The following is a 14,476-nucleotide window of genomic DNA, read 5'->3' as shown; positions in this document are numbered from 1 at the left end:
ATGGCTGTCTGGTACCAACAACTGTGGTACATTCAAAGTCACCTTTCTTCCTCATTCTGATGCTCTGTTTGAACTTCAGCAGGTTATCTTGCATGTTTATGTGTCTAAATCCACTGAACTGCTGCAGTGTGATTGCCTAATTAGATAATTATGTTAAGGAATTTAGCAGGTGAACAGGTGTGCCTGCCAAGAGGCCCAGTGAATGCACATATCACAACTGTGCACTTATAATACATCCTGCTGTGTGTCAGCCCCATTCCATATCTACAAATTGGAGAATATAAAAACATGTTGCTACTTTAGAAATATTAGATACTTTGTTTTGATGTATGCATTTTATGTCTAACAGCTCTCATACCAGTGTTTACTTACTATTTGACCATTTTCCTTCATAAGAAAAATGAGACAGCTACTCCCCTTTTACTACTCCTACTACTTTTATGAATGGAAGGAATAATGCATAAAAATATTAACATTTACTATCAGATTCAATGGGAACGTGCTGAAACATACATCTGCTTTTATTTAAAAAAACATAAAATCACAGTTAGTGGAATAAATGTACATATAATGCAACTTTGTAATATATTGTACAATTAATTTTGTTTAGTTAGTTACTGTTCTTACTGTCTTGGAGCAACTGTGGAGATGCAGAGTAACAGACGTCATCGTTTATTAATGTTCAAAGTAGCTTCACTATTTTTTTCCTTCGTATAGGTGACCCATATACAACACATTTAACTTTCATATGCATAACAAACTCAAATTCACTCGTCTTTTCATAATTCACAGTGCTTTGAACACAAAAAAATTCCCTTGTTCCTTTCTCACCTGTAAGGCTTTCACAAGTCCATCTGGATTTTTAACCAAGCTCAAAGTCACGACTGGTCACATGCTTTTTGCTTGACTCATGTTACAAATATAAGACGGGTAAGTGCTGCTCAGCAGGTTTGTCCACCAGGTTGAGAATGCTGCTTTACTTCCCCGTGTTGTCCACTCCAGTCTGTCAGACTGACTTTAATATGTCCCAAAAAACCTGTCACAAGAAAATCCACCGTAACAGTCATGACCATTCAGCCAGCTTTACATCAATCAACAAGACAGTCACGAGTCTAGTAACAGCAGTACAAACCGAATACTGTAAATTCACAAATTAAAGAACGAACAGTGTCTGAGATAAAGCGGTACAATAGGAGCCCGGGTCAAAGATGGCGTGAATGTAAGGCTAATACCTGATACATGAATATACGTTCAATCTAACGTCATTAAAATGTATACCGGTATTTCCACAGAACTGATTAACTACTTTGTTATACACAGTTTATTTCTAAAGGAATGCTTTCACTTTCTCAAAAAAAATAACCTAATTTTCTTTTAAGCTGAGCACTAAAAGACCCCTCTTGTTTTTATCACAGTTACTTCAACACAGAAAAGAGTATGATAGTTGTTTAGTCCCAAATGCGCTCAGTAAGGTAAAGTCAGTACTTTCACTGAATTAACAGGTAACAGCACCATGACAAGCTAATAGAGGTGAGAAAGCATGGGGTCTAATAATGCAAATTGAAAATTTTCAGCATTTTGTAATCCGATGACGTTTTCTACGTCATCATGACATAAACTTATGCCTTGTATAACACAGTCAGTCTAGTATAAAGTCCGTAGAAAATATGCTGCAATGACTTCTTTTTACTCCTTTGAATGTTCCACTCAGGAAGAAATGATCATTAATAAAGGCAGGTTATTAAATGACAAGGGAGAAAGCATCCAGGTTCCATGTGGTATCAAAACAGTACATAGTGGATCAGCAGTCATTGGCCATTCACCACATTTTTTGTATTGAGAGGCTCACTGTGAGCAGTCCTGAGATCCTTCAGCTGGACGGACTATGGAGACAAAAGCAGGCACAATACTGGATTAGAGATGCAGTAAATGCAGCAATGGAAAACATATACATATAGATCTGGATCTGGGTAAGTATTATTACAATTTTCAGACTTATTCAAAAGTATAAGCTAATATTTGCAATTCAGAGACAGGAAGGCATTTAGTTGTGTTGACACATTCACATGCGCTTAAAAAAAGTGCTCAGAAGTTTAGTGTTTCTAGGAAATGCCATTATTTTGAAAGATCTCAACACATATCTGGGCAGGAATGCAGAGGCATATTTTCAGAACCAATCTGTATTCCAGTGAAGGATTGCGTTACTCAATAATATTTCTACTTAATTTTAGCTTGTTTAAAGTGTAACTGGTCATTAGACTAACCCTCAAATAAGCCTCTTCAACTTCTTCTTACTCAATGAAATAGAGATATAACGCTTGTTATGAGCTAGCTCTAACCAGACTAGAAATACAAGTGGAGGGTAAGGGTTCACGGGTAACCAAGAGAACAACATCAATATCTCCACTTTGAAGAAACATGCCTCACAAGTTCAGATGAAATGGTACCTGCATGAAAAATGCCCGAGTGTCAATGGTAAACATGTGTTTCTTGGCCTTTCTTGGATTCTGGCCTTCGAAGCAGAGTTGGCAGAAAAGCCACATCAATTAAAAGGAACCGCTTGAGACGCACAAATGTACACAATGTGCAGATGAAGACTGTAAAAATAGCTTGTTTCAGGGCTGTTGTGAGTGTTTTATATATGTTGAGAAAAGAAAAAAAAAAAAGGAAAAGAAAATCTACCCATTTTTCTTTGCTAATCCAATTCATGGCTGCAAGTGCCATGGGAGGTAGACCCTGGATAGGTTGCAGGACCAATACAGAAAGACAGATAACCATTCATGTTCACATTTACACCTGCAGCCAATTTATAAAAGCCAATTGTCCTTGCATGCATGTTTTTGCGCTGTGGGAGGAAGCTGGAGTATGTGGAGAGCAACCACGTAGGCACCGTGAGAACATGCACGGATTTAACACCCAGGACTGTCTAGTGCTAACCAGCCAATGCAACCTGTAAGCTGCGGACAATAACCTAAAATACAGCTGTAATCTATGCAAAAACTTTGCACCTAATTGGATCAATAAAAAGGGTTAGGTGACCCCCCGCCACCGCCACCACCCCTTCAAGTGTTAGTGTCTTACTGTTCCTATTAAAACTTTGCACAAATGCTGTATGAGAAAACAGGATATTGGTTTACCTTGGTATCATTCTGTCTACCCTGCAGCACCTGTGCAGCTCTGGCAACATTTGCTTTCTGAAAGCAGAGCACTTTCTGGAAGCTCTCTTTGAAGTTTTTGGAGAGGAAAGCATAAAGAAACGGGTTGGCACAGGAGTTGACGTAGGTGAGGATGACCACGGAAAAGTAGATGTCCATACTGTGCTCAGGGATGATATGAATCAGGTTGACAATGTTGGTGGTGTAAAAGGGAAGCCAACAAAATACAAAGACCAGCACGATGATGACCACCATGCGTGTCACCTTGCGCTCGGATTTGCGCCGCTTAGTCAGGCCTGCACGTTCACGTGCTGACCTCACCTGAAAAGGAAAATTAAAAGAAAGTTTTAATGAGAGCGTGAGAGCAGAATCTCAGCAGAATAACAAAAAAATATATTAGCTAAGTCACAGGGTGGTTTTATTTGTCACTTTACCTTAATGACAATGAAGAGGTAGCAGAGGCAGACAACAATCAGAGGACCAAAGAAGCTCAGGATAGAGGTGTAGAGGATGAAGACGGCAGACCACACATCATGTGGTTCAGGCCAGCTCATGTTGCAGGTCTTAAAGTCCTCCTGTACACTTGAGAAGATGATGACTGGCAGAACAATCAGGAATGACACAACCCAGACTATGCAACTAGTTATCTTCGCCAACCTTGGTTTCCGCCATTTAACACTGCGAACAGGATAAACCACGAAAAGGAAGCGATCGATGCTCATCAGTGTCAGGGAAAAGGTGGATGCAAACTGGCTCATAGCATCAGCAGTCATGCTGATCTTGCAGACAGCTTCTCCAAATGGCCAATAGGAAAGCACGCTATTGGTCCCTATGAAGGGAATCCCCAGAATGTAGAGTTCATCCGCCACTGCTAAGTTCAGGATGTAAATGTTGGTTGCTGTGTTCATTTTTGCATAGCGGGCCATCACGTAGATGGCCAGTGTGTTACCCAGAAAACCCACGATGAAGACGATGGTGTGGATGATGACGATGACCTTGTTAAACGGTAGCAGCATGGTGGTGTTTGAGAAACTGTCCGAAGTAAAGTTGTAAGTGGAAGAGATGCTGACATTCTCAAATATCCCACTGTAGTCCTCCATCTTCAAGGAGGTAGAGCTGATGTCCACTGGAGTTATGCTAGAAAAAGTCACAAAAGAGAAAAAGACAGAGTTGTACAATTATTATACCACAAACCTAAATCACCCCGTAAATGTTTTCACTGCTGCAAATGCATTTGCAGTGCTGTTAACAATCTGTGTGCTTTATATGAGGATGTTATCTGGATAGAGAGTTCAGAAGTCTGCATACATGACAGTCACTCTCTAGCCATAAATGTACCAGAATATTATTAATGCTACTTGCACACTGGTGCACACTGACACGGTAGTGAGTAAAGTTCTGTTTGTGCACCTCTGCTGCTGCAGTGCATATGAAAAGAGCTATAGTTTATTATATTGTGGAGGATTTACTATTCTGTAGGTTTCTGCTTTAGGAACTCTATTTTTGCTGCCCTTTGGATCACAGAGAATCAGCAACATATGGGGAGAGCACCGATTTCCTCATATTTACCAAGAGAAACTCTCCAGTGAATACTCTGAGTGAAAGAGAGAGTAAAGAAAATGCCTCCCAAGGCTCTTGAGTTCACTTCTTCTCACATATGCTCACTGCTGCAATCAAAACAGTTGCCACTTCACCAGAACAGGCAGCAGTGATCATCATTTTATGTGTTTGTGGCCAGGGACATGATAATCTATATTGCATTTTCACAGATCTAGGAGGATTCTTCCCTTTGGTTTAATCCCCCCCCCCCCAACTTTAAGTGAGATTTTTTTATGTATATTTGTTTGAGGCGCCAAACTAAACCAAAACGATGTAATTCAAACGAGAGATATTTTCAAAAGCTGGTACAGATGCAAAGCCCAAAGCAAAACTGCAGACTAACTTCAGCTGAACCAATTCATCAGACATAAAGAGAGTAAAAAGTGGCAAAAACAATCGACTTTCTTCTCGTAATTACAGCTTCTACCTTTTTTTTTAATGTTGTTGTTGCTGTTAAAAACACCCCAAAACCTTCAAACTGGTATTCTGTTTCATGTTGGCATCTCAAAGTTGCCCCCAGGCGCCATAAACGTGTCACACGATGTAAAACAACAAAGAGTAATGATGGCAACGACCAAAGCAGCCAGCATTCTAATAGTTAATAATCCGCGCACTTATAGTAACTGCTCCTTCGGTAGCTCACTTAAATAATCTTATAACTGCCTGTTGTCGGGCGTTCCCAGCTGAAGCTGTGAAAATTTGTTGCACAAATAAATAGTGTGACGTAAATATTAACCGAAACACGCTGAAAAACACAGGAGTGACGCGCAGCCCGCAGTATAATGTTGAGAAAACAAAATATGTCCAGCCCCTGAGCCTTCAGGCTGCTTTAAGCTTGACATTTTTGTTTTCCACCATAGCCCCCAGTTAAGGGAGACAGTTTAACCGTTCATATTCATATTCAATAAACGAAATCAACTAAACTACTACTTTCATAAATAAAACTTCAAGGCTTCTTGAACATTTTTCTAAGCATGACAACGTATTTTTGCCCACTTTTGGTAAATATTAGTTAAACTATTAAAATACCTCTTCGAATATTCTTTAAACTCAGTCTACGTTAACATGTAATTCATGTCCAAGCATTTGCTTCCACCAACCTGTGCGCTCCCGTGCGCCTCTCCACGACCCAGCGCGTCTTAGGCACTCATGCGCTTTTGGAAACGCCAGCGCTTCTTTCACAATTTCTTTTAAACAGGAAGCATCTCACTTGACTTCTCATTTTGTGCCATCTTCCCGAAGTCTTCGTGGTCCACTCTCCATAACCAGCCACGCCAAGACTGCTGTTATCTTCGCCTCCCCACGATTTTCCTTAAGCTTCTTCTAGAGAAGAAAACCCAGTGTGCAGAGAGATGCTCTCCTGCAATGATGAGAAGGTCTTGTAGTATCCACGACTCACTGTGAGTGTTAATGTGTGGGAAACTTCGTCCCGCCTTCGGATGAGGAAGCCCCACCCACGAGGTCAGTTGTTGGTATAAAAGCATGCATTACAGCTCTCCTTTCCTTTAATTTTTTACTGCACCGGCGATTTTTATTGCCGCCCTTTAGGTTAATGATAACATGACACTTTTACCATTATTATGAAAATAGTGGAGGGAGATGGAGCAGTGCCAAGCTCCAGCCAGAGGAATAAATTACCTTGATGGTGGCCTTGGGCACCTGAGATATTAGAGCAAAAGGAAAAGGGAAGGAAAGTGGAAGGGAGGGTGAGGGTGCACTTTTGAGGAAGACATTTGATGATAATTGTGTGGGAAAGCTGCCTAATTTCAAGCAATTAGTTTCATGTTGTTGTCATCCAGGTCAGTGCAGCATAAACAAACACACACACACACACACACACACACACACACACACACACACACACACATGCAGGCAGAGTGCGCTTGCAGAGGCACACTCACACAATGCCCCGCTCATGTCATTAGTGTCATGTCTGTATCAGGCTAAAACACCACAGAGGGACATCAGTGACTTCTCACAGTTTGAAAGGTCCAGTTCACTGGTTCAAACCAGATCAACTGTTTATAAGTAAACACTGCCGGACAGGTGTGCACAGAGGCTTGCCCTGAAGGGACAGGTGGTGTGTAGGGGCATTTAGGATACCAGGATAATGATAAGGCTCATTTATACTAAGCTCTCACCAATGCAGGCTCATGGGTTCAAATTTTATACAGCCAACGTTTTTGTTTTTGTTTAGTTTTTCCAGAACTAAAGAGCTTCACAAATGCTTTTCACTTTATAGAAAACTAAACAAATGAAAAGTTGCTAAACTGGTCTGTAACTATTAACAGCAGGACTATTAAAGAGGAGCTCAAATACAGTTTAGATGTCTAAACTGTGGCTCCAGCCAAAATCTGGTGCAGTGAAGGTTAGAATAAAGTCAGCATACCAGACATTTCTAAACTTCTCCTCAGAGACTGCATTAGCTGCTAGAAGAAAACACCTGGATCTTTCATCCAGCTGCATTGTTCTTACTGAGGGATGCAGATTTATTCAGTCTTTTTGTCGAAGGAACGCTCTTTGCATTCTTTCTGTTCTTTATAAAACTGTGTAATAACTCTTCTTTCTGTGACAGGTGAACACGTAAGATTACACACACGTATTTCTGCATCATATGCAGACCAAATTTAATGCTAACCAAATAATCACACTATCATTTGAACTATGGCAAACTGTTGTCATGTATTGAAACAAACCAAATTAACCCAGTTTACTATATGTTAAACTTTGACTCTCTCCTTCAAGGTCAATAGATTTGAAGGTCAAAATTATTATGATGTCATACAGAGCTGTTATAAACTGTGTTTCTTACTGCCATATTTTGTATTGACAACATATAAGCATGTAGAGAATGATATCTAGAGATTCTAAATATCACATTATAGGAGACATGATGTCACGTTTGACCTCTGACCTTCCAACATCTGTCATGCTATTCTTATATGTCACTACACTACAAACTTCTTAGTGTATGTTTAAAGAGCACAAATACACACAATACAGTACTACTGCTCAAAGAGTGAGCTGCCTTGGCAGTGGTTTGCACTCTCGTAGTGCTTCCTTTTTCATTTAATTTAATTTAATTTCGTTTTTTTGTATTATACATGTCATTTACTCATGAAAGCATCTTTTTTCCCTTCATTAAACGATGAATGATCTATGAATTAGCCTGCATGAGAAACATGAGAAAGCATTTTCTTTCATGAGTAAATTCATGGTCCAATAACGGCTTCATGTAGAAAATATAAAAATGTTGAAATGCAGTTGGAAGTGAAGCATACCGTTTTCCTTTCTTCTTGATCTCTGCCTTTCTTTTTCTCATACGAGTCACTGTGGCTTACAGCGGTTGTCATGCCCCCCTGCCTTTCTATATCAAGCCTTCTCTCTGTGGGCACTGAGATGATATCAGAGCGGTGTCTGTCACTGACTTTGTCTGGCCGACGGCAAAAAGCTGGCAGAGATCGATGAGAGAACTATCTCTAGGTAAATGGAGCGATACTTATGTGCTTGGAACTGGAGGAGCTCTTGACCCAGCTAAATCAATACTGAACCTCTGGTTATAAAGAGGAGACAGAGGGGATGCGTGAAAGAAAGAGGAAGACAGAAGAGAGAGATTAATCAGATGATGTCCAAAGTGGGGATTGTGTGTCTATGTGTTGACAGATCTATGTGTTTAACTCCCTCTAAAATCACCTTGGCAGAGCTAAAAACAGCTAAAATTCACAGAATCTGAAGTGAGCTAGCTATTTGGAGTGACCTTCTTGACATACAGCACCCAGGGGTAAGAGTTTTGTTTATTATCTTGTGATCTGATTACATCACAGTGCAGTCATGTCATAAGCTTTTATGCAAGTTTAATTAAATTGTATTATAGAAACTGGCCTGTGCCTAGTGGTAGGAGACACGACAATCTTGATCCAACAAAAAAAGCCTGCATTTATTTACTTTCTGCTTCAACTTAAAAGTGATTTAAGAGTGATCACCAGGCCACCTGTGCGCATTTACTTTTGTTACAACGAAGGCAAATAATGAGGCTGTTTGCTTCTACACAGACTTCAAATGGAGCCGATGGCTGTGGTGACCTTAACGTGCACGGTGTTAGCATGTGGGGACAAGCATCGTGCTAAAAGCTAACAAGGTTTACCTGGATTCAAGCAATCCCTTTGTCAAATGTGTGCCAAGATGAGTTTTAACAAACATTTTATAATTTGACACGTTCCCTGCTAGTTTAAAACCACCAGCAAGGCTAAAGTATCTCGCTAATGTGAAAAGCTGCAGTATTTGCAGTTATTACGGCACTTCCTGGACTTTACACTTCAATGAGGCAGTTCCTAATTTAAACAGATTTAGTGTAATTCAATGAAATGCCGAAGCTGTTTGTTATTGAAATATATATGTGTGTGTGTGTGTGTATATATATATATATATATATATATATATATATTCAAAAAATATCTGAAAGGAGAAGTATTACACAACAGAGGAACAATTTGATTCAATTATTTTCTTTTATAAGACAGTGCTTAATGGCTCAGGGTGTTTGTGGAGTAACAGCTTCCCCTAGTGGGATTTCAATATTTTTCTAATAACCATGCACACTTTTTTTTTTAAGGCCATCAGATATCAGTCATTTATAAAGGCCTTTTCTTTTAATAAAATACTTCAACATATCTATGCAGAGATGGGTTCATTCACTCATCCAATTTATTAACAACTTTTCTACTGCAGGGTCATGGTTTGAAAGTGATCAGTGATTAAAAATTTCAGATAAAGATAGTTTAGTTAAATTATTATTTTTTTGACAAAACTGATGCATTTTTATGTTATACAATCAAAAGTACACCATCACTCTGAGGATTTATTACATGTTTTTGTCTGTATTTGCATGTCACATCACTGACAAAAAACAAGTTCATAAATCATTTGACATAAAGACAGAGTTAAGTTAAAGTAACTTTACCTTGAACTTAACTCAAGTTATGGCCTATTCAGTGTTATTTATACCGCGCCAAATCACAACAGCAGTCGCCTCAAGATGCTTTATATTGTAAGGTAGACCCTACAATAATACATACAGAGAAAAACCCAACAATCATATAGAATAGAATATAATTCAACTTTATTGTCATTGCACATGTCACAAGTACAAGGCAATGAAATGCAGTTTGCATCCATCCAGAAAGTGCTTTAGCAACAATATAGATATATTACAAAATATATATTAACAATAATTTAGATATATAGATATATTACAAAAAAAGGTCTATTATAGGTATGAGGGTACAAAACATGGGTCTATTATGGGTATGTTACAATGTACATGGTATGAAGGTATATTATGAATATGCTATAACTATAAGTATGTACAGGCTGTAGTGAGTGTTCAAGCTATGTACAAGATATAAATGTGAAACTACAGAGAAATATGAAATATGAACTATACAAGTTATAAACAGTTGTAGAACTATAATTATTGTGTTGTATAGAATGATTGTCTATACAGCATTGACAGTAGTGCAGTTTAGATCAGTGAGATATATGGATAATTTCTACAGTGGTTATATAAAGTGCTAGTGGTTGTGAGTGGTGGTTCAGGCCATGTTATTATTGTGTGTATGAGGGTACAGTTGGCCATTTATTTGTTTTTGCTCAAATGTGTGTGTGTTCAGTTATTGGTGGTTGTTGGTGTGTGTATGTTCAGTCCATGAGTTTAATGTGGGTCCAATGTCAGGAAGCAGAGTGACCTCCTATGAGCAAGGACTTTGGTGAAAGTAGGAAGGAAAAACTCCCTTTTAACAGGAAGATACCTGCAGCAGAACCAGGCTCAGGGAGGGGCGGCCATCTCTCACAACCGGTTGGGGTGAGGGGAGGAAGACAGGATAACATTGTCTCTGTCCAGGGTGCAGTGGGTTAGTAATAAAGTAGTTTTATATATGATATGAGCCAGAGCTGAAGTTTTGGGGAAGTTTGAATATTTTATGATCAAAGATAAGACCTGTTTTACTACTACTACCAGTTTAAGCACTAAAATTTACTACTGGTTTCACTTATTAAAATAAACATCTTCCATGAAGTGGACAGTGTAGTGATATTTATTAAATTCTGTAGCTCATAACATCACCTTCTTCCACTGCTTGTCAACCACTCAGGCGTCAAACCCTATATTTTTTCGAGCCTTTACAAATCGCATAGTTTGAGCGGATCTGAACACAGGTCCATGTTCCCTTTCTCATTATGCTAATAATAGCAGTGCTTAATATTCCTTCTAACAAAAGCCCCTTTATACTTTACCCTGAAGGGCAAATTAGAGGAGTTAATTAGGAAAGACTGAAAGGCTAGATTGTATTATCAAAATAAGCCAGTTTGACAATGATAATTATAACTTGTCGGGACACTAGTTTTGGATGCAACAACCAATTTCTAAAACGAGACATGTCACTAAGCATTTAGGCATCGTTTGGCTTTTACTGGAGAGACAGTGTCAGCCTGCATTCATCTTCCCCCCCTGGAGAATTGAAGGATCTACACAAAAAGGAAGCAGCTCAGAATAACCTCTGCAGAGAGGTGTGTATGTAAGAGAGAAATATTAAATGAATGAATAAGCCATGGCTAAACTGAACTGACTCAAGTTGTTTAACAAAATACATGAGTCTGTGTTCCCCGACATTTTAAAGACCTGCACAGAAGTGTCTCCAAATCTGCTTTAAAAAGAAGTAAATGACTTGCATTTGGTTTTTCTTTTATATAGAGATTATTTTTTTTACACTTTAGTTGTGGTATTTGATTTACAGTCACCTGCCTTTAATTTGATGTACACATTAATTTGTTGTTTATCAAAAATATCTAATCAGCCAATCACATGGCAGCAAATCGGTACATTTAGAAATGCAGATGTGGTCAAGAAAGCCTACTGGGTTTCAAACTGAGCATCAGAATGGGGGGAAAAAGGTGATTTAAGTGACTTTGAGTTTGATGTCCTGGGACTTTCTACACAACCATCTCTTGAGTTTGCTGAGAAGTCTGAAAAAGAGGAAATATCCAATGAGCTGCATTTCACTGCGCAAAAAGGCCAAGTTGATGCTAGAGGTCAAAGCAGAATGGGCAAACTGCTCTGAGCTCATAGGAAGGCAACAATAAGTTAAAAATCTAGTTGTATGCAGACGAGCAACTGTGAAGCATATAGGCTACAGCAGCAGAAGACCACACAAGGTGCCACACCTCGAAGGTAAGGGGTTTCATGTTGGTACAACCAACATGAGCCATCCCATGTTGCACCTATAATTCAGGTTGTTGTTGTTGGTGTAGTATAGAGGATATTAGCGCACTCTGGGCCATTTAGTACCAGTTGCACATTGTTTAAATGCCACAACTTACCTGAGTATTGTTGCTGATCATGTTTATCAGCATTCCAAGACCTTTTGGGATGTGGTGGAACAGGTGATTTTTATTATGTATGTACAGCTGACAAATCTGCAGCAACTATGTGATCCTGTCATGCTGGTATGGCAGCTTGTTGAATATGACATGTGTTGTAAAGGAAAAAGGAGGTCTAACCAGGTACAAGCTGAAAGCACAACTAATAAAGCAGCAGGTGGGTGTAGTTATTATTCTCATGTTTCAGTCTTATTAAAGCTCTATGTTTTTGTTAGGGAACAATTGAGGTTGTGCCCGTGGAAAGGTTTTGCTTTTCAGTGTTTGATGAATGTACTGCAGGTTGGTATGAAAGGAAAGGAGCACGTGTCCCCTCTAACAAAACCCTTTAAAAAGCAGAGTCGGTTGACGTTAAGATGAGTAATTCCCAACAATAAAATTCAGTCATACTATCCACATGTTATCATTAGCAAACTTTCAGGCTGACTTTCTGCTTTGACTCTGGGGTGGTCTGCACGTTCATCCCTTTCCTCTCCAGGACAGGAAGCCTCTCATCTGCTGCTCTGATGGTCTTTCCTTTCTCTTTCCTGTCAGATGCACCTACCTCTGGCGCTTCTTACCTCTTTTTTCAAGGACCTCTTTTGAAACAAAGATTACCGTGTTTTTTTCCACATCTAGTTGGGAACATAATTCAATAAATCACATAACAATTCGGTCTAGAAAGTTCAGCATGGGGACAAATGAATTTCTGTGCTATTTTCTGAACAACACTGTGACGGCCGCATAGCAGTGATTGATCTGAATATTGCTCGGTGATGATGTGACGAAGAATATGCCTCACGCGAACACATACACACACACGGGTTTACACAAATCTGCCACAATCAAATCTACCAGCTGGGCCATGTTACTTGCACACGAATAACTGGGTTAGCATAATTTTATTGCTGACATGCTGACATAGAGTAGGCCTGGATTTTTTGCTTAAAATTAATGTACGGCCTAAACCCTGTGCGTAGATTAGTTTTCTCTGTGGCTGTACCAGTGCCTGTATTTATCACATACCATTTGGTTTGTGATGTGTGGTTCAGATTGTTCTGCCTTGTTAGTCCCAGAATGAAATATTCTTGCAATAGCAGGCCCTACGAGATTAGCTGGACATACAGATCACCAGTTGCATTAAACATACATGCTGTGTTAACTCACACTGCTGACTTTCAGCCTTCTTTCACAGCCAGAATCCCTGATTTTGAACAGTCACATGCACGCTGACGGACGATCAGTCGACCTCTATCTCAAGCTGAATATACTTCAGTTCATTTTGAATCTGCAGCTGCAGTCTCTTTGGACACATGCGACAAAAAAAATGAAGAAAGGAAAAAAAAATACCTGCATGAAGATACAGCAACTGCTTTTTTTAAGCATCAAATATGTGCCTTGAGTAGTCTTCAGTTCAATATTTTGGCCATAAATTTAAATATAATTTAATTCAGCTTCCATTCAGTTCACTTCGGTTGTATTTATTCATTTAGTCCTAATTCACAAAACACTGACTTTATAATGTGAGACCAGGAACAAGAAACACACTTTAGGTGTTGGTGACAAATGTATTCATCAACAGCCAAAACTCCTTAGTAACAACTTAATGAAGCTGACAAATACAACAATAAAAATGTTGCAAGAACTGTGTAGAATATTTATTATACCTTAGTAAACACGTGGGATTTAAAGTGTTATTAAGCAGGGATGTATCCAGAAGGTCGGCATGGGATGGCACCAATCTGTCCTGAAAAATGATTAGCCCTCCCAGGCCCCGACTCCTCCCTGACTGTGTGGTTGCTTTAGGCTGTTGTGAGTTGTGGGGCAAAATGATTGCCGAAATCTCAGTCAGGAAAAATCCTCCAGTGATTTCTTTGGTTACAAACTATTCTGCACTGACAGTTTGAATGGAAGCGACAGACCTGTGTACAAACACTGCCCAGTTACTCTCTGAGGAGGAGAGAAACTATAAAAAGCTAACTTGAAACTGGAAAAGTTTTGAAACATGTTGCATAAACTACAGGCAAGAATGGCAGTCTACTAACAACCACACCAATTTCTCTGAGGTTTTTGGTGCACCACCTTCTTTGCAACTGATTTGATCCAGAAACCACAGGCAACCAATTGGGGGTGAATGCACTTGGTTCCCTAGCAACAAGCAAATGGAGCACAAACCTACCTCAGTAGCTCCAACATTAAAGAGATATATACACACCAAAAATCAATAATTATGATTCAGTAATTTAATTTATATGATTCTGAGTGAGTATTTTTATGTGTTCACTGTGCACTCTGCGCACTATAAGGCTTCT

At 39.2% G+C, this 14,476-nt stretch overlaps 1 protein-coding gene across 1 annotated transcript; it reads right to left on the bottom strand.

Annotated features, from left to right (window-relative positions):
• Window positions 1–503: 503 nt before the first annotated feature.
• LOC102307734 (somatostatin receptor type 5) lies at window positions 504–6,161 on the bottom strand. The gene is made up of 4 exons (XM_005947920.1): window positions 5,855–6,161; window positions 3,590–4,292; window positions 3,138–3,476; window positions 504–1,883 (listed from the first exon to the last, which is right to left on the bottom strand). Exons 2-4 carry the CDS (start codon window positions 4,253–4,255, stop codon window positions 1,809–1,811), a joined length of 1,080 nt encoding a protein of 359 aa, XP_005947982.1. The 5' UTR covers window positions 4,256–4,292; window positions 5,855–6,161; the 3' UTR covers window positions 504–1,808.
• Window positions 6,162–14,476: the final 8,315 nt, after the last annotated feature.

The sequence above is a fragment of the Haplochromis burtoni genome, unplaced genomic scaffold (genome assembly GCF_018398535.1).
Source record: "Haplochromis burtoni strain Fernald_Lab_line unplaced genomic scaffold, NCSU_Asbu1 Contig_563, whole genome shotgun sequence".
NCBI lineage: Eukaryota > Metazoa > Chordata > Actinopteri > Cichliformes > Cichlidae > Haplochromis > Haplochromis burtoni.
The sequence above is the reverse complement of the archived record's forward strand: the minus strand, read 5'-3'. Positions and strand labels throughout refer to the sequence as shown.